This window comes from Accipiter gentilis, chromosome 32 (assembly GCF_929443795.1).
Source record: "Accipiter gentilis chromosome 32, bAccGen1.1, whole genome shotgun sequence".
NCBI lineage: Eukaryota > Metazoa > Chordata > Aves > Accipitriformes > Accipitridae > Astur > Astur gentilis.
This window is the reverse complement of record NC_064911.1, coordinates 14803605-14824849: the sequence shown is the minus strand read 5'-3', so window position 1 is coordinate 14824849 and position 21245 is coordinate 14803605. Positions and strand designations below refer to the sequence as shown.

At 36.2% G+C, this 21245-nt stretch overlaps 1 protein-coding gene across 16 annotated transcripts in view; it reads right to left on the bottom strand.

Annotated features, from left to right (window-relative positions):
• The window catches only part of DMD (dystrophin), a 1191992-nt gene that overhangs the window by 682258 nt on the left and 488489 nt on the right, over positions 1 to 21245 (bottom strand). For all 16 annotated transcript variants that reach the window (XM_049835325.1, XM_049835324.1, XM_049835302.1 and 13 more), the window contains 4 exons: positions 17438 to 17611; positions 15123 to 15278; positions 9722 to 9892; positions 808 to 987 (listed from right to left, as the gene is read on the bottom strand). In XM_049835325.1, coding sequence (XP_049691282.1) covers positions 808 to 987; positions 9722 to 9892; positions 15123 to 15278; positions 17438 to 17611 — 681 coding nt within the window. The remainder of the gene's footprint in view (positions 1 to 807; positions 988 to 9721; positions 9893 to 15122; positions 15279 to 17437; positions 17612 to 21245) is intronic.

Sequence of the window (21245 nt, the reverse complement as noted above, 5' to 3'; positions counted from 1 at the left end):
AGCCCAGGGGTTAAGACCCTTCTGCGTTTAAGGGTTCAAGCTGTCATCTCTTCATGACAGAATGAATTTTAAGGGAGAACATAGGTATGTGACTATCAGCAGTTCGAAGCAGCTGGGGTTGAGGCTCCCGAATCTGTATTAAATGTGTATTAGGGATTTTACTTTTGACTGGGCTTAATCTGGTCCCCTTAAGTAATTATCCTCATCACAACATGCACTATAAAGCTATCCAAGGGAGCATCGTGTAGTTCTGGAAGACCAAATCATAGTCCTTGAGCACATCAGGTGTGCACCCTGAGCAGAGCTGCTGATTTAGTTGCCTCTGAAGCGAATCTAGTTCACGCACACCCCAAAGCTACCCTGTGCACCAAACCAACATGCAAGCGGGGACTTACTTCCCAACTGGACTGTTCCCAACAGAAATGTTACTGTAGCCAAAAGCAGCTGAGGTTGTTGGTATAATTTTCAAGACCTACTCAATTTGTTTGACTATTTCTTTCACCTAAAGCAGTCGAGGTCCTTGGGGAGAAACTGCATTTCATTCATTAGGGAAAAAAACCCAAGAAAACAGTCCGGGAACGGCTGCGGCAGAGAGGAACAGGATGCGCTAACAATCAAGCCTCCACAGAACCATCACTCTGTAAGCAGTCAGATTCTTAAAATATAGATAGCATACTAAACCAACAATCAATCTGATTGTCTGTGTACCTAAGTATTCAATAAGCACAATCCAAGGCACCAGAAAAAATACTCCTATAAGGCTGAGCACCAACATTTCCTCCGTGTGAACAAATGCATTTTCCTTACCAGTAACAGATTGAACCATTCCTCGGCGCGTGAAGTTACTGCTATCCAGTTACTGTTCAGGAGGCTGAGTTTATCCTCCACCAGACTTTCCTGTCCTTTCAGCACTGTCTTCAAATTCTCTCCTAAATCGCTGATGCTCTTAAGATGGACCTGGCGTTTCTCAATCTCCTTCCGTGTTGCCTACATGAACAGAATTAGGAAAAAAAAATAAATTCAGGAAATTAAAAATTCTCCACCCTAAGTACAACCACCAGTAAGTTCACACTAGAACACATATTCTTGCTTCCTGTAGGAAGGGAAAGCATTCTGTGAAGAGCAGTGAGTACAAAGCAATTTGTTCCTCTTCAGCTTTGATAAAATTGTAAATGTTCTTCATATTCTCGCTATGTTTTTTGGTAATAGTTTCCTTTTAAAAACTGTGAATTCTCTCTCTCACACTCCAGTGTTTAAAATATAGTTTTAATACTTAATTATTAAACAAGAATCCACATTTTACAATATTTATATTGAGATGTTTAAAGTTACTTGGCATATAATAAAATGGCATAGTTAACAAATAGCACATAAAGCTTACATAATAAATGGAACAGTAATAAAACATCATGATGACATCCATCTTAAGACTGAGAGAACTCCATGGAAAATACTCTAGGGAAATATTTTAGTATTCCTTTAATATTTTTCAATGCAATTTTTTTCAGCAGAAACCATGTTCTTCTCTCCTGTTAGAGTTCTTGTTTCCTAACTGTAGAAATGCATCTTTTCATTACATTCACTTGGGATTTCACTCTGCGAACTAAAATACTAAAATTAGCTATTGTCCATAGCACCTCTGAGCTTGAATGACTAAAATACATATGCAGTGCTACAAGATCAGGTTTCCAGCATCTCCTCCCACTATTATCTTACCTTATATAAATAGATTTAAATGATACGTAAGGTCACGTAATTTACTCACTATTTATGTCTTAATATTTGTTGCACATGCGAAAAGCCTAACAAAAAGAGCAAATCCCAACATACTTAGGCAACATGTAAAAAACCAGGAATTTAATATGAAATACCGACAAGACACAATGCAGAGTATAACAATCTTGCTGAATACTCAAGGAGAGGCACAAATTCCTCTACACCTAATATTACATATAACCAGTTTTATGAGAGAAATTCATCTGAGCTCCTTGGCACCTGATAGCAATGATCCGGACATATATGATCTCTGCTTATAAAATAAAGCTCCAACTAGAAATGAAGTGGTCCAAACTGAACACAAACAGAAGTCTGGAGAAAAGTAAGAATCACTAGTCTCCAGAAACACCGATTTCTCACAGATAACTTGCATACACTAAAAGAACAACCACTTCTAATCAAACGGCAATCACAACCCTTCCATCTCCCGATCAGCACTGTTACTGGAGTAGATCTGCACCTTTATCGCCTCCACACTCACACCCCTCTCACGGTCACACGTCAGCATGATTTTGTTGATAATGTCTTGTTAAGGAACGTAGACTTTTCAGTTTGCGATAAAGACCGTATAGGAGTTATTCTTTTTGGTACAATACGATCTTAATAGTACCTCCAACTTACTTGGCATATGTTATGCTTAAAGCAGCAGCTCGCTTCCTGTGATTAACAGAATTAATGATCTAATTTTGTAATGTTATTTCACAGAAAAGGTTTTACACTTGCATTGCATGCAAGTACGAGAAATTTTACAGATTCTACCAATTTTCTCAAATACAGAGGTTTTGTAATAGAACCAAGACATCATTAATGCCAATCATTAACTACAAACTACAGCATTAGAGAATTTAAAATGGACAGTTTCAAATTTCAACAGGTTCTTGTCAGATTAAAGGAAAAACATGCCCTCTTCTAGTACAATTTTACCTGTTTCACAGCAGGTACAAAATGTCATCATAAAAACCAATAAGACAAAGAATATAATTTACCTCCAACTCAGGATGGAAAATTTTGATCAGCTTTATTACCTTTTCTGAACAATTTACTTCCATTTGGAAAAGAATCCCTGAGGCATATTTACTATGGGTTGTGGTTTCCTTTGTATTTTACATGAAGGAAAACTCAGACCAGTTTTGGGCTATACATATATAAATATTAATCCCAACCAGAAATGTAAACAGATGGATCAATTAAATGACTAGTAAATAGAACTGCTACCCAAAAGCTGAATGTATAATTCCCAATGTGTATCAAAAAATGTAACTGCGCTTTGCCTGATCCCAGGAGTTGCTCCTTTCAAAGTAAAGAAATAATGTAAACCAAAGACTAGGTGTACCTCTGGGCAATATTAACGCTCCTGTATATTAGCAAGTAAGGAACATAAATAACCAGCGAGATAAGTACACAATCACACTTCCCCCCACCTTCTTTTAAAAAAACCAAAAAACCATTGAGGCCTTCAACAAAATGTCAAAGTGAAAAAGCCATCTTCTGCAATACTTCAAAATCTCAATTATTCAAAGTTCTGACATATAAAATCCTGGACCCACTAGAACACAGTGAAAGAACTAGCACCGTCTGTAAAGACAGTGGGATTCCACACTGCGTTATCAGCTAAGACCTCCTCTGTATCATACCATATGTAAACTAGGTAAACTAACAACTTTTTTTCAGTTCTTTCACAACTTCGATAACACGATTGGGTTTTTTATCTGACATTTCTTCATTATATTCTTCAGAATTCTGTTTCTCTTTTTAGTATTACTAGACAGTGACAGCCTACGTATACTTCATCCACTGCAATATAACGCATAGCATTGGTAAATTTTGTGTATTAAAAAGACAAAAGAACTGCTATTAATTTAACAACACTATATAGAATAAATAAAAAAAATGTGTTGTGATGCCAGTATATAAATAGGATTATTTCATTAAAACTGAGCGAGTGGCTTTCAAAATCTGCTAATTTTTGAAGACAAAGTTACAATATTCAGTGACTTGGCCTTCACTCATCACCCTTTCCCTGTATGTTCTTGGGAAATAGAAGAGCATATTTCAAAATTAAGGGAAAAACCCCAGCCTTGCTGGATTTAAACTCCCTGCTCGTCACCCTAATGTCAAATTGCATTTCAGCTGTGCAGTTTATTTCAAAATATGTAAGAAAGACGTAGAAATTTAATTTTAACTACCGAATCAAAAGTGTTAGCTCTGTAATTTAAGAATGGCATTTAAAAGATCCAACACCTTAAAAAAAGAAACGCCAAAATCCCAAACACCACCACGGTGGGTACAATATGAAACATTAACAATTAAAAGTGGTGAAAATCTTCCCAGAAGGACTAGGCAATTTATACATTTTGATTTTGCGTGTTTATCAGGATGAAACTATGTAAACATAAATAAAATATATAAACAAGTTAGAAGTTGGGTAGAAGCTAATCTTCTGATGCAATCTCACATTGCATTTTGTGGGGAACAGAAATATGTAAATAAAAGGTTCAATTAAGCATCATAACACCCAGAATTCAGCTGCAGCTGTGAAAATTTGTCAGCAATGTTTAACAGTGTTTTAAAACAGATTACATTCACTCTGCTATGTGTCATTATAGTGAAGTTAGTACATTCACTTCCCAACCCCCCCTTAGGACTAGTATATTTAGTTATAAAACAAAAGTTTATTCAAGTGTGTATTACTTGCTGGAAGACAAAGGTTCCATAAATACTTTCAGGAAAGACAGCACCATTAAAATGTGTATACAAATTATACAGATTATATTAACGAGATATATATATGTGTGTATATATATATGGTCATCTCCTTTATATATAACTCCATATAGGATCACAACTACTAGCAGATACAAGAGTTAAAGATGATGGCAATCTCGCCATTCAAATTGCTGTTCAAATTTCTGTTATAATTCTGAAATGTCTCTTTGAAAGAAACTCTTGTACTTCCACTTTTTTGAAGCACCAGTTATGGCTATGTGGTACAGGATACCACAATGGAAGTTCTTTGACGTGACAAATTCGTATTTCACTGAATGAAATCTCTCCTTAGCTCTTAAAGGAACCATTATTCTTTTCTCACTTGTGTTGCTCAGAAAAAGTGCTCGTAGCATGCCTTAATCACAACTGAGACGTCGCATCGCCACTGAATCCCCAGGACCTGAACATCTCCATGAGAAATGGTATTTAGGTTCCTGGCCCCCAGGAAATGAAAGCAATCAGATCCTTCCTCTCCGTTAGAACTCTGCGTGCGGGGCATGCTCAGGTGACCGGTTTCTAATCCCCATCCCGGGAACACCAGAAGGGAGACAGGGAGAGAGAAAGACCAGCTGAGCTTCCCTTACACCAGTCTCTACCATCGAAACCTCAGGAGAGAAATTGTAGCGCAAAATACAAGTTTTATTTAAGAAAAACAACTCTGGATGGCTTGAAACCCAGGTGGAAGCCAGATTACTCTGCAGTGTTGAAAGGCATGGGGGCAAGCCTCACTGAGAATTCATGAGAGGTTTGTAGTTGCATACAACAGTATTTCACCTATTTTACATCAGGAGCCATAGGATGACAGGATGAATCATTTCAGTATAAATAACTGCAGGTCCCTGTGCAGCCATGTACGCTTTGAGTGGGGTTCACAGCTCCCTCTCTGACCCCACTGTACTGTTCCATACTCTTTATCTTTCAGCTTACTAACAAATACTACTGGTTTGGTTTTGTTTTCTTCACTTGATGTTTCATAAGGGAGCGAAAATCACGACCTCCTTCACATTAGCAAATACTAACCAGGCACGAATTATGCTCGAAAACAGAAGCTACATCGGAATGGCTTTTTCTGAGGACGTGCTGCAGAGGGTTTCTGAGCTATATTTTATAACGATAAAACTACCGGGTATCAAGTTGAACTGCTAATGTTTTTTCAAAAAATTGTGACCAAATGCAGAGGATAGTATTTTAATTGTGCTGGTTATTAACATATGTAGATTAAAAAAAATCAACACCAATGAACAACTGAAGAAAAGTTCTGTGTGCCTCCACGCTGCCTGTACGCTGTGGATTCCTCAGAAGTAATCTCTGCAATTTGAATCTCCCAAAGAAATTAGTTAGGTGGTTCGGTTCTCACGGGTGGGATTACAGAATTAATCAGAAGCTGACATTACGGCCTTCTCAGTGGCTGATTATACATATTTATTTGTTTATTCACAGCACATCTTTTATTTTTATTGCGTCCTGGCCCCTGACTATGAATCAGCTGACACAATTATCAGATCATTTTCTTTTACTGATTTTACTGACAGGAAATAAGTTGTTAAATGTGTTATCTAATGTAATTCTAAGTACTTCAAGTCAAATTTATACTCACTGGTATTATACACTGTGCTAAAATATAACATTAAAGAACTGGCAGACTCATACTGCTGATAGCAGGGAGTGATACAGAACTTTTCCTGGTAATACCATCTGCCATTTCCTTTTTGAGAACATGGTTTCCTGGCAATCTAATTCTTATCAGGCCAGTTCCTGATTAAAAGACAAATAAACCCCACAATGGTTAATGTCTTCAGTGATAAATATGTTCACTAAATCAGACTTCTAATTATAAACGGATTTCTAATATACAATGCTTAATGACTATCTTTCCACCCACATGTCATTTTTCTTATCTATTATAACAGAACTGAATTCAAATTGAACGATTTAGCTTGTCTCTACTGAGTAAAAAGGCAGGATTTACAGTCTTCAGTATATTGCCCATCTCATTTCACATAGCTCAGCCAAGTTTTTGTTCCCTCCTTAGAAAAATTCTAGACATGAACAAATAAATAACACACTTCCCTTCATGTCCAGATTAATGCTATGTTTCGTTAATGTCATTTCCTACTCAAGATGGACATTCCTTTTTATTTCTAGGTGTTTACAGCTTGAAGACAATTTCGCACGTATGATTTTTTTTTTATTTTAACCTCTGTAATTATCTTTGAAACCTTCTGAGTTCTTCTCATTTTAAGAAGTCTTGGGTACTGAAAATGAATTAGAAATAAGTGCAGTAATAAAGGTAACTGCTTCCTTGTGCTGTAAAGAAGAAAAGATTATGAGCTCTCTGCTTAGTTCTATCGACAGCAGCAGACATCCAATTTTCAGTTCATTCGCACTATTGAGTTCTCCTCTCTCCCCCTCCATTTTCCACCTTAGTTTTTCTGCAGACTTTCCTCACAATGGGAATCTGCTGGGCTTCATTCATCTCCCAGTGCATTTCATTAGATCAGTTACTGTCTTCGGCAGCCTACTTACCTGGGAAGTCCGCAGCCCTGAGCCGCGACATTAATCAGATACTGTGAGGCCCTGGTTCTGGGGACTGAATTATTGATGTACAATTTTGTATGATGCCTCACTGAAATCCACAAAGGAGTATCAGTATCGAACTTATTTATGAAGTCCTCGCAAGAATTTTAAAGCGTCCAGGATAACACGCAGCAATTCCTGCCTCTTAGTGGGAGCAGATTCTTTAGGAAAAAGTATACTAGCTTCACATATTTCTGCAAATGTGTACATTTGGAAGGCTAGGATCTGCACTTACACTATCTGTTGGATTCCTCAGAAATAGAAGTCTGCTTACATTTATGTGAACGTTGGTTTATATTGCCTACAGAAAATCTTAATAAAGGAATTCTGAAAGGCACTCACTCGCTACATACGTACCTCAACAAGAGGCAGCTGCTCTCATCCAAAGTTGTTTGTTCTTATTTTAGTGGCTAACTGACAGAAGGAGAAGAGATGAGGTACTATATGAGGTTAGGTTGCAGTGAAGGCTTTGGGCAGAATATGAAGCCAAAATATGCTTTTTACCAGTTTTTCCTGCAACCCTTTATGTGTCAATTCCTTGTGAGAATTCACAGTACTCAATGGCTTTCTTTAAGATTAGTAGGCGGAGTGGTTCCTGTTTGACATATTTTTCATGTTACTATTTCTTATTTTAATTAGCTCTTGTTATCTTTTTTGATTGTCATAAGATAAAAATATGTTGTACTTGTTGTAGCAAGTGTAAGACATAACAAGGACTTCCCACGGTGTAACTGCGCTGATCATCAGGCTGTAGGTTCTAATTATGCAACTTCGGAAGCATTAAGGTTCATATCTAACAATTAAGTGATATTAAGGACAAATCTTTCTATTTAAACTGCTGTGAAGCTGTATACATCTGGATTAAGTTTCCTGAGCACGCACGCAGGAACATACAGCGTACCTTTCTGTGTCAGCAGAACTGTACTGCGTAGTTTAACACCACCAAAGATGATTCTTACTTAAATGGACTGAGTAACTGGCAGGTTAGTTTGGGGCATTAACACCATATGATTGTCTAACCCATCTCTTAAAAATCTGACACTTGTCCTTTATTATGGGTGTTAAGATCACAATATCAATCAAAAGTAACGAGAGGAACTGCACAGACATTGCTGTAGGAAAAGCAGCAAGTGAAAATGAGAGAACATCAAGCAGCAATGGGTTTTTTAGGGATCGCGGTTTTGATTTGAAAGTCAAAGCAGAGATAGTTAAAGCAGGAACTGTAAGATAATAATAGCGAAAGTTGATCTTTATATATTTTTGGATACTACTTTTAAAATATTGTCATTCTTAGAGACTGATGACCAAAAAAAAACCCAATTCCAAACCTCACAAAAGACTTGGAGACTTTCTTTTTATTGTTACTAGTTTGTAAATCATCAGTGCATTTCAAGGCTAAAGACATTTTATCAAGCTTGGAAGCTTGAAAAGGACAAAGACAAACAAAACAAACCACAAACGACATTTTACTCCAGTGCCTTTAATCTGCACAGCCTTTAAAAAAATGGGTAAGGTTGCCTGTGTATTATTCATGACTATTTCTATATAGCATGGTGAAACTGGTGAAATGTTTAAAGGATTCTTACTATTGAAAAAAGCAGAAGTGGTAAACTTTTGCACAAAACCCCGATACTGTTTAAGGGGTTTTTTTGTAGTTTTCTTTTGAAATTACATAGAAGCACTTAGCCAAAATGCTGCTTGCTACACATAATTATTTGAAATTTTGATGCTTTGGATAATGTTGAGCGTAGTTTTCTCTAAAGCACAGATTTTGGTATGGATAATGTTGAGCGTCGTTTCCTCTAAAGCAGAGATTATGGTATGTGCGTACAACGATGACTTGGTTTATGTTCTGAGTTAGACTGGATATTTGTTACATATGCAGAATATAAACTAGATTACCTAGTGTTGAATGATTCTGCGCTAAGGCTTAACATCACACAGAGATACGTAGTTTGATGCGGAACCCTTGCGTTCCTCAGTGATTCTGTAAGATGTTTGAGCTGTGGCACACATAGTAATTTTGAGGAAAGTTTCATTTTAGGCTTTGAGTTTTAACCTAAAATAAGAGTTCAGGGTGAAGTCTCATGGAAGAAAGAAGCCCCAGGAATGAAAACAAATTAGCTACAAACCAAAAAGGGTAAGAAAACAAATATCCCACCTCCTGGCTGCTGTCTGAACACGTGGAATATATAGTGTTCTGACTTCCTTAAGCTTTCATCCACTGGAGTTGTTTTACTGTTTAATACTTTCCTAATCATGAGTAGAATGGAATGAGAGAAAAAGAGATCTCTATTTACATGGATCTCTGTTTACATAGATACTGGATGGATAATTTATAGTACTCTGAAAAATGAAAATCTAACTTTAAATTCATCTCAGTGAAGATTATTGCAATATGAAGGTGAACTGTGCTATTGATATATGCAGAGACAAGATGGTTCAAACTTTTCTGAGCATTAGTGGCAGGGTGAGACATTGCCATAACAGTTACAAAGTTCCACTAATTAAAATGCCAGAGTTTTCATTCTCTTTCTTTATCAAGAAAGAAATCTATCATTCTGTAACGTGCATAAAGGTACAGTGTGTGTTACATTGTTACCTTGCCCCAGGCAATTTCAGCATCCAAATTGCTAGGCATCCCCTGCACAGCTGATCTCTTTGTCAGTTCTGCATCTGTTGCTGCAAGCCATTCTGTCATAGCATTAATTTCTTTTCGTAGCTTCCGGGACAATTTCAAACATTTCTCTAACTCTTGCTTTTTCTCTGTCACCTGCAGAAAGAAAACATGTGTTTCTTAACTCTTCAGTCAAACAGGTTAAATGATTTTTATACATCATTTTCTAGATGCCATTTTTCTAGAAAAGCTTAACTCGCAATTTCATAAGCCAAGTTGCACTTTTAATACAGTTATATCTTGCCTTAGTTCTCTCAATATCTGTAATTTTGCTGCTGGAATGCAAACACCTACAAGAAAAAATATGTGCAGAAAGACACGTTGAGTTTGAACTAGCAGCAGACCTCTGCAAACCTCCTCCTCCTCCGTTTTGAAGTCATGCCTAGCAAACTATTTTGGAACAATTGAATTAACAGGCTTTCCGAGACACAAAATAGATGTCCAAACCTTTCAAAGAGTATATTTTCATACAGATGGCCAGCTAGTGATATTAAATCCTCAAGTTTTTTTCTATGTAGCTACACTACACAGAAGAAAAACATTCTCTGCCAAAGGAACGCCATAATCTTGAAACATAGAAGTCACTGAACGATGTCAAACTAAGGCAGCACAGTTAACTTTTCAGTTTTTAGTTTGCTGAAACTTTTGGATGTGAAGTGCTATGGACAATTTCTGTTTTATTTGTTAAGTTCTTTTAAGCATAGTACATGGTACCTAGAAGGAAGGCTGAGTAATTATATTCTTCACTGTCTTACACTGCACTTTTGTGTAACCCAGGGGAATAGGGGAAATACAATCTTCCCTGCGAGCCCCTAAGCAGATTCAGGGAGAGCGAGAGAAGGTTCCACATACTTAGTGGAGAAGGCAGAAGAGTAAATGAAGAGATCTCAGATGGGAACATATACCACGTTAGACATTAGGCTATTAGTAGTTAGAAAATACAAATGAATAAATTATGTTGTGCTGAAGTTTAAAAAAGCCCAGCCAAAGAAGGTGGATTAAAAGTATTCCATAGGTCACTAACACTTAAAAGAAATTACTAATTACCTGGCATGTCAATTAGTAATCAAGTGAGATTGTAGCCACTGATTTTTATTTAAGTATTTTTAAATAGGAAAAAATTGTCTACAGTAGTGCTAGGTATTCAAAACTGGTATCAAGATCTACTAAAACTATTTCGGGCTTTGACACTGTTTGAGTACAAATAGTTGCACAATGATCAAATTGCTTCCTAGCTCTACTGCCAAGGAGAGTTTGAGGTTTTAAAATGTAATAGGATGTTATGAGGTTAGGTACATGTCTTTTGCTATCCCTGAGTAAACAGATCAGATTTGCCCAGGGAATAAGCAATAAAGTGTCCCTGATCACGTATTACCACTCTGTAGAGGCTTACTACTAAAATCTCAGAACATTTCTTCTTTACCGAATGTGCTTTATATGCCTTCTTGTATGGCAAATTTATTAAATGAGACCTCAGAACTTACAGGCAGGCCAAGAGGTAAATCCCTGAGAAGGATGATAAAACTCAGCTTTTTAGAGCTCCATTCACACATGGAGTCAGGAATTTACACATGTTTTTCACTACTTCTTCTGATGAATATTAATAGCCATTGTAAATAACTATTTGCAGGTACTTAGCAGCAATACAATGCAAAGTGCACTACCCCGAGCATGATTGCCTCTGTAAGAACTCTAACCACCTGCTATACCATAAAATGAAGTTACTGATACCTGCCCAAACACAGAAGGAATATTTGTGTTGCTATATACATCTCTAAATTCTGTATATAATATCAATAATGCTACACTATTTCCATATACACTGTAAATATCCAGAGGTTAGTGATTAATCAGTTTCTGTTTGTACTTCAAATGTAAAGATGTCTTTCTAAAGAAAAATAGGAAACAGTGCCCTCTAAAGGCCTTCTGTATCATAAAGGGATATCAAACGTAGTATCTCCATAAATTTGGTCTGTATTTTAAAGCTATTTAGGCTATGTTAAATAGTTTACTCGCGAGAAGTCTTGGATATAGCAAATAAAAGTAAAATGAGAAAAGCAGGTACTTAAAGCAAAGGAACGGTATTTTACAGCCTTTTAGTCGCACGGCTAAAAATCCCTGTGCCGCAGTGGGATTGTGAGGAAAGACCTGACCTCGTAAGTAATAGCCCCTACTGCATGCAATGCCCTTAGGAGAGCAGCAAGAACATTATTACTGCCACTTTCTTTTAGAGTCCAGCTCCCCGCTCTGACGAATTACCACTGACAGATTTGACACAAGTATGCTACAAACCCTACCTCACAGCCACTCACAACGACCAAACTACCTAAGCTCTAATCTAGTTGCTTCCATGTATAAATGTATATATGCTTGTGTCGGAGAGAGAGAGAGAATGTGGGCAAGGGAATGCGTAAGCAAGCCCAGGCATGGAATAGTTATCATAAAGGTAGCCACTACACCACGATATTCACATGACATTTGGTTTTCTTGCAATTTCATCTCAAACCTATTTACACTGAGGCCACTGCTAAAGTCTCAAAATTATCCTTCATGCTTTTAAAGCATATTTGACTATAAATGAGGGGCAAACCTTGATGGGCTGAACAGACAGAACTCATTCCTAGACCAAAGAGAGGTTTAAGGTATTCATATCCATGTGTATATGCTAAAAAAAAAAAAAAAAAAGGAAGAAATAAAAATCTCTCACACACCTTCCCCCTCTTCTTAAGGGAAAAAATTAAAGAGTGTCTAAAGTTAGGATATCTAAAATATATAGCAAAACCAGAGTATGTACAGAAATTATCAGAAAATACAATAATAATTTTCCTGTCTATGCTTAAAAATGTACTTAAGGATTGCTTTAAATATGGGAGGACCTCCTGATGCAGTGCGTACGAAATCACAAAAGTGAGTCTATGGTTGAAGATGTCTTTTTCCTTCAGACTATACATTTCAGTCCTAAGCCTTACTACTAGTTATAACTATTACCAGTTTTCTCTTAAGACGACTTTGGCTGAATGCAATCAATTAGGGCTGATAATGGCTGATTCTTTTAGTTCTATATCTCTGGGCTTTTGTGACTCTCTCTAAAACTGGTAACTACCATGCTATTTAAAAGTAAAAGAGAGAAATTACATCTAGGCCAACAAAGCTAAACACAGCACTGCAGATTTTTGAGACACATTAATTTGCAATATGGCTCACTTCAGATCACTAATGGCTTCCTAATGGTACATTTTTATCCCTTCATTAGTTGAGAGGTTTCCTAAAACAATGGCACCTGTCTGCTGTTATGTTAAAATTAGCGTGGAAACAAATGCCACAGTCCTTTCTAAAATAACGGAGAAACCAAATATTTTATCTAATCCCGAATGATAGCTATCTGCACCTTAATGAAGCAGACTCTTCAGTTTTCTTGACACCCAAAGACTGATGTCTCTTAATACCTTTATCTTCTAGTACGAGAGAGAACTGTTCCCAAATGAGTATTATCTCTGTCAAAAGTAACATAACTCTTATTGTTTTATCATATTGTAGTCAGTGGGGCTTGATTATCTTTATGTGTTCAAACCACATACTGACTCTCACTGTTACCATGGACTCCTTTTCCTAGCTAGTAATACTTTAGGGTTTTAATAATTTATAATCTGACAAAATAAACAATTTGCATTCTGTCCTGTTTCGTGTATTTGAAGTGTATATATTTTAGAAATAGGCAGCTAGAACTGTCATTCACAATCTTCATTCAGCCAGTTACAGCACCACATTTACTCTACTCCTAGAACTTTTAGAAGTCCTGCAGATAGTTCTAATGAGGGCAAGAAGAAAACAGAGTAACTAAGGACAGTTGGTAATTGACTTGTTTGCATGAAGTCTTCTTTAGGACAAAGCCACAACTCCTCTTCAGAGCTCAAAGGTCTTTGCAGAGCGTTGTATGTCAGGAGCAGGCAACGCGCTCCATAGGTAATGCAGACCCAGAGTAAAATGCCTTCAGGGACTGACGTACGGGGTTTTTTCCAATCACAGTCTTGTTAATTTTGGTTAGTAGTCTGTCTTTCCTACTGTCTGTTTAGTTGACTTTTAGGAAGAACTGAGTAAACAAAACTTTTTTCCTGTTAGGAAATGCAGCAGCATTTCAGTGTACATGAATCAATAAAGAAATAGATGATGTATAGCTGGAAATTTTACACAGGGAATGGCAGCGCTCGGGAAATTAATAGGAATTGATTCTACGAGGTTAATTATATACAAATACCTTATCATTGGCATCACATGGTAAAAGCCTGCCACATTTTGAGAACTATTTCCCTTTCTGTAGGTGAAGCTAAGATTATATAAAGCAATATTGGGAAAGCCTTCATGTTGTCCTCCTAATCATATGCCGACATTCACTAAGTGGTCAAACCGAGCACTGTATAAATATTAGATTTAAAACAAAACAAAATGTTGTACTCCAAGGCAATACACTCCTCATTACAAAGTTCAAAGGATGATGATTTAGTTTTGCCTAACGTGAAGAAATTTGATAATCCCTATGTAATGGAGGATGACAAATGACTAAATTCTAAACAAGGGTTTGCTGGTATCTGAGATGTATAACAATGGGAGAATTATTCCACATACTGATAACTAAACAATATTCTACATGGTTTATATATTAAGATACAGTGAAAAGGTTAAGTCAGGATTATACCTGACATTTAAACCAGAGAACAGTTGCAACAATAACTGAACATATGTGTAGTTCAGAGTGCCGAAGGAGCAAAGCAGAGTGGTACACAAATGCCTCCTCAGGAAAGCTGCAGTAGCAAGAATTTTCAGTCAATGGATTTTTGAACAGCAACAAATGGAAATGATATACTTAAAGATCTGTACAGTCAGAGGCAGAAGGAAATGAAAAGGTAGAATTCTCTTTTATGAAGTAGCTCTTCAAATAAAACGTGAAAAAATCACAAACAAAATCTAAGTATTTTTCTGACCCAAAGTGTTTTGAAACAAGTGATTGTTTGAGGTATTAAAATGAAACAACATCTCCCTCTGACCCCTAAACCCAATGAACTAGTAAAAGAAAAAATAGATTAAAACATTAAGAAAGTATAATTTTAAATTGTAATAAAGGAATTTTATAGTTTTCTAGAAGGTTATTTTTTCTCAGAGCAACTGAACGGCCATCCTAATGATCGCTTTTGCCTCCATTCTTTCTGTCCCACTGTTTAGAAAAAGTGAGGGCCTTGAAAGGAACCAATTTACCTACCATACCAAGAGTATTCTTCACTTTGCCAGTTAAAAAGAGGGCATAGTTTTGTATTAAAAGCACAGAGCTTACCTTTGCACCCAATTCATTATATTGCAGCTTCAAAGCTGTGAGCCTTTCATCCAGTTCTTTTGGGTTCTCTGTCTGCTGCTTTTGAACAATCTGCCTCCCGGTTTTTATCACTGTTTCCACTTCAGACTTCACCTCACTCAGGCTTTTATATAATTTCTAATCAAATAGAAATATGAAAGTGAAATGCCGCCGTTAAAATAAGTACAAGAGAAAGGACTATTGAAGGTATTCTAAAGACGCACTAGATGGCTTTGCATCGTTTGCCGTATAAAACCACCATCACGCATGACCCTGAGCACCTTCCACTCCCGTTTGAAAGCTGAAGGAGTTGAGAGGTACCATGGTGTGTGACCTCAGGATAGAGAAAACTCACCCTGAGTCTGCGCATGTATTAAAAAAGTTTGTAAGAAAAATTCATCGGTTTCTAAATCAGAATTCAAATGAACAGATTCAGAACAGCCTATCTTTACTAATATTGGCTTCAAAGACTTCTCACCAAAACCAATGATAGAAATGGTATACATAAGAAAGTACACGCCATCGCTAATTGTTTTAAGGTATGACAAAGGTTGTTTTCAAACTGATTTAGATAATTCAGTATTTAAAACAACAAGAGATGTCTTCTGTCAACTCACACAGCTTGTTGGATGTATTTAAACTACAAATAGCCACTAAACTAATTTAAAAACCCAACAGTTTTTCATACTACTGAATCAGGAGACTGAATCAGTAGGATAGAGGATTTCCCCTACATTTACTAACTGTAATACTATTAAAAAATTAAATAATTGAAAAAAAAAAAATTAAAATTTTAACATGAAAAAGCAACGTGATGAGGTTAAGCAAAAATATACTATATAATTCACTGGACTTTCCTGCACTATTTCAATGATAAGTAAAAAATAAGGGATAAACAAGTGTTCAGCAAGTGACAGCAGGCAAGCAATCGGTAAACACAATGCTTTAAAAATACTGTAAGTCTTCCACACAATATGACAGGGCTGGAAAAGCTAGCTGCTGAGTGAAGATACTTTAATTCAGTACAGGATTACTAATTACCACATCATTCTGATAAGAATGTGAATTTACGGGTAATTGCATTTAAGAAAAAAACAAGATTAAAAAAAAAAACACAAAAAACAACCCCCAAAACATTGGCTTGTTCCATGCTTATTTTTTAATTTAAATTCTTACATTTAGATCTGAAAGAGGTTGAGGGAAAAAAAAAACAAAAAAACAAAAAAACCCTCACAAAACTTCAGGCATGCCGTTGCCCCAGAAAAAAACCCAGCTGAAGACAAGGATCTGATTGTTCTGATTCGTGCTGTTAAAATCTCTGTTTTATTATCATCAAACACACAATGTTCATCCTTATCTCTACTTTCCTTCAACAGTAAAGGGGTACAGGATTACAGGGATATTAAAGGGAAACATGTAGATTTCTCCCATATTCTTTAGGCCACATTCAGTTCATCTTTTGCTCTTCAACTGTAAGAAATTCATAGCATGCCATCGCATGGAAGCTGTAATCTATGGTTTTCCTTTATGTTTTGTGTTTCCTGGCTAGAATAGACTTGAGCACTGCAACATCTCTTTTGGCTACATCACGGAGTTCCACGACGACCATATTGTGGAAAATAGAGCCAATCCAGGGAGATAAACTCATATGCAAGATGGGAAGGGGGAATTAGAATGGGATCCTAAGTGGCTTTCTCACATAGTGGCAGTGCACGACCATTGTTTGAAAGTTCACTGAAATGAGAATGTTTTTATTTTTATTTTTTTTCAATTTCATGAGTAACTGATACTTTGTTTCTCATGATGAATTCAGGACAACATTCTGTAATTTTTAGTTTTCTCCACATAAATCCATATTTTCAAAATTTTTCACTTGTTTAATTGGCACCTCATGCTTCTGAGAGTTCTTTGCCGTAACAGAAGAAGAGACAACTTACAGAAATGAAAAAGTTACTGTAAGGCTGTTACAACTATTTCACCATGTTATTGTATCCTGGCAAACTTTGAAATTGAATACAATTTTAAGTGTACAATGTCCTTCTAACGTCATTTGCAACCAAGAGAAGTAGGACAAGGAAGATCAACCCCTTCTGTCTACCCTCCTCTCCTTGAGAAAATCAAACTTTAACTAAAAAGGTTCCTATAACTTTCATTGTGTAACTTTGCTCTTAAATCTTTCTCGGAATCTTTTCCAATATCTCCCCCAAAATATTGGCATTGTCATTGAAGATACTTTAAATTTGAAAGCCAGAACAGACAGGAAACAAAAAAGAAAGACAGCATGTTTAAATATTCACCATGCAATGATCCAACTGGGATTGTACTACTTCCTGCTCAACACTCTTCATCTCCAACTTGGGCACCTGCAATTTCACTTCATCTAAAATTCTTTTACATTCTTGTAAGCGCTGTTCAAAGTTGGCCGGCTTCTGGAACAAGCGAAACTTCATGGAGACATCCTGCAGCTTTTTCTGAAAAGGAAGCATGGGTGAGTAGTAAATGTGAAATCAAATCGACACTGAAGACAAGTCTTAGACCTGTTTCAGAATACTTAGGATCCATTATCAGTCACCAGTTTCTAATTTAAAGAATTTAAAACTTTTGGGGAAAATACCAGCAGCAGAGAATCTCGGTCTTCACAGGAGGAAGAAAATTCTTGTATCATCCAGGGCACTGGATGCGGCAGAGCCAGCAACAAAAGAGCCCATATACTCAAGTGAAGCAAGGGAGAGGTTTTTGTATTGTCCAACATGAAAATGGTGGGGGATGGGGTAGAGAATGGAGGTTTAATGGCTTGAGCATAACACATTCACATTCCAGAGTGGACGCTCATCAACTCTACCACGTTGCTGCTTCTTGGTATGAGGAGTGAATCTTTTAGACCCTCAAAGAAACCCAAATAAAGTGGCTGGGCAGTAAGTAGGTCTAGCACAAAACCTGAGATTTAGAGTATAAAATTGATTTCCATTTCCATTTTAAAAAGCATAACCTAGAGTAAAAAGAAAGTAATTTGAAGGCAGAAAAATCTATGACAAGCATGGCTTCTAATTTCACAATTTTTACAATTTGTTATCTTTGTGCATTAATTATATTGCTTGCTCACATGATCCCTACCTCAGGGGGAGGGGAAATAATTAAAAATAAAGCAAAGAAAGGGCATTTTAATTATCTACTTGAATAAGAGCTGATTTCTCTGTGAAGTACAGAGCAAAGTACTAGTAAAATAAGCTTTTCTACTGTTTAATAAAAAAAGGAAGACTGTCACTAAGAAATGGGTAAGTAATTAAATAGGAACTCAGCATCTGCAAACACATTTTTGACTTTATGTTCTTCAAATCCTGGACACTTTATACCAATAGAGTGTTGTCTGTGCTATACAAACTTGAAACAAACTCTAATAAGGAATAGAATTAGCCTATACATAGGCATTAGTAAATATGCTTCCCACATCTATCAGATTTCTGTGAAGGAGGCAGCAATCATGAGCAGAAGGCAGTTCTGGGTAAGACAGAAAACTGTGTAGCTTTCCAGCAGCTCCTTCCAACAACTTTCCTCATTAAATACTCGATGCAATTGAGATCCAATGCGGTAAGAAAGGAAGTCTCTCCCTAGATAAGTGAACAATTGAATAAAAATAGGAATCAGATGGTAGGAATAAATAGGCTTGCTTTTCTTCACTGTGTTTGCATACACTAAATTCATACTTAATTAGATTTCCATCCTCTTGTGACACTTCAACTTGATGAAGATCAAGTCCTGTGGGAAGCATGCAATGCCACATCAGTATCTGTTACAATTTGTGTTGGTCAATACATTAAAAATGATCCAGAAAAGAGAGAGAATGACAGTATTAATGGTAGAGAAAATTAAAGCTATCTGTGAAGAGTCACTGAAGGATTGCACAGTACTGAGGATCTGTAGGAAAAACCCAAGCAAATTATATTTAATTCATCCCAACATTAAGTAATGCACATCACAAAAGAAACAGTAAGCTTGATATACAAGTGGGATCTACATTATCTATTAGCACTCTCACTTGAGTTATAATAGATAACTATAAAAGTTATATGCTTACATTTATCTCCAACATTTAAAGGAAAATATCAGCTCAATACTTAAAAGCAGCCAACAAGCAAAGTGGGTATTTGGAATGATTTGGAACATAAAGAAGAAAAAAAGAAAATACCTGTCACAGTATAAAAGTCATTGTATAAAGCTATTTTGTGCCTGAATAATGTGTGCAGTTTTGATACCCTCATCTCAAAAAACTTACAGTAAAAATAGAAAATGTATAAAGAAGAATGACAGGACCATCAAAGCTATATAGCTAAAGGTCTCAGTATGCTTTAGCATAATAGTCAGTCTGAAGAGAGACAACTGAGGACAAGTAAAATTAGCAGTATGCGAAAAGTTGAGTAGCAAATGATTGTTAGCTGTTTCTCAAAATCCACAAAGAAGGTGGCACTAAGTAAAACTCTTATGTAGGGAAACCAGAATGAACAGAAGGAAGAACAGCATTCAGTTAAACTGTGTAACTAGCTGTTAAATGAAGTTGAGGATTCCAGCAATTTGCAAGACTTCAGAAAGTATTTAGACATGAGCTTTTAAATCTCTCTGATCCAGAAGTTGCTTAGCTGCAAACCACCGGGAAGCATCGCTAAATGTTCACCTTGCTGTACCTCGTCACTGTCTCCTGGCTACTACTGAAGATATGGTTTGGGGCTAAATGGATCTTTGGTGAGAAGCAACATCAGAATTCTTAAATACTTAAAATGTGTAGTCAGCTGAATTTACTTCACATCAACAGTTGAATTGATAGCAATACTCAAACTTCATGGGCAGTAGGCAAACCTGGCTGGCCTAAATAGCACAGCAACAACTGGTGGGAGAAAAGGAAAGCCCACAGCTAAGTCAGAATTATTAATTTTTTATATGAGGAAAATGCCTTCTTTAGAAGCAAATGATCCATTGTTATTCAAAAGCAAAATTACAGGTAATTAAATACTTTTAGAGATTTAACATTCTTTTATATTTTATTACATTAAGCAATGTTAAAATATCACTAGGAATTAGTAATGTGGTAAAGGGAGTCAACTCGCTATCTTTTTACTCTGACAAGTGTGTTCACCCTAAAAGATAGGTGAAAGTAATAAACAAGAATGTAATTTGTCTGCCGTGTAATTTTTTCCTGCAAATAATTTATTATTGAATTTCCAAAAATAGCCCTTCCTCAGATAAGATTCCACTTTCATGTAACCGTTCTTTCCCTAGTAGGACTAACTAGGTATTAAATCACTGTGGTGGAAATAGATTTTTATTTTGCTAATTGTCCTTTTTCCCTTAAATTTAAAAAATGGAACTTAACTCTCAACCTACAGTAATCCAAAAAGTCAAGATAAATTTGGTCACTTCACAGTTGTTTCACAACCTCATAGTAATTACTTACTTTCACAATTGTTTACTTTCTGTCTAGGTAATTGAACTAATCTTAGAAAAATATATGCCAAATTAGAAATATTGTTTAGCACAAAAAAAAAAAAAAAAAAAAAAAAAAAAAAAAAAAAAAAAAGAAAAGATAAATGCATGCAGTATTTATTTGTAAGTGAGAATGCTCTTCAGGAAAAAAGTAAGTGAAGACAAATCTAGTGAAATGTGATTTACCACTAGAGGTGCGGCACAATGATGGAAGAGAATTCAAGAGAGTTCACTGGCCTAAAATCAAATATAGTCAATAAATATTTGGAACAAAGCTTTTACCCTTTTTGGTAGTTGGTATTTACATTATGCATGTAAATTTGCTACTTTTTGTTCATATTTTCTCTAATGCAAGCAAAAAAGATTTTCAAAGCGACTCCACCAATTTGTCAAAACTCAGACTGATGCATATGGTCATCTAGAGAAGCCTTTTGAATTAAAAAATTCCTGCACAAAGATGGATTAAGGAAAAAAAACCCAACAAAAACCAGGCACCTAGAAAGGGTAGTGCTCTCCTGCATGCTGTTGAATTTGTAAACATTCAGATACGAAGTCATCTGATGCCTGCATTTTACTAATGAAATACGGGCAACATCACAGCTGCCATGGAGACAATCAGAAGGTGAGTTA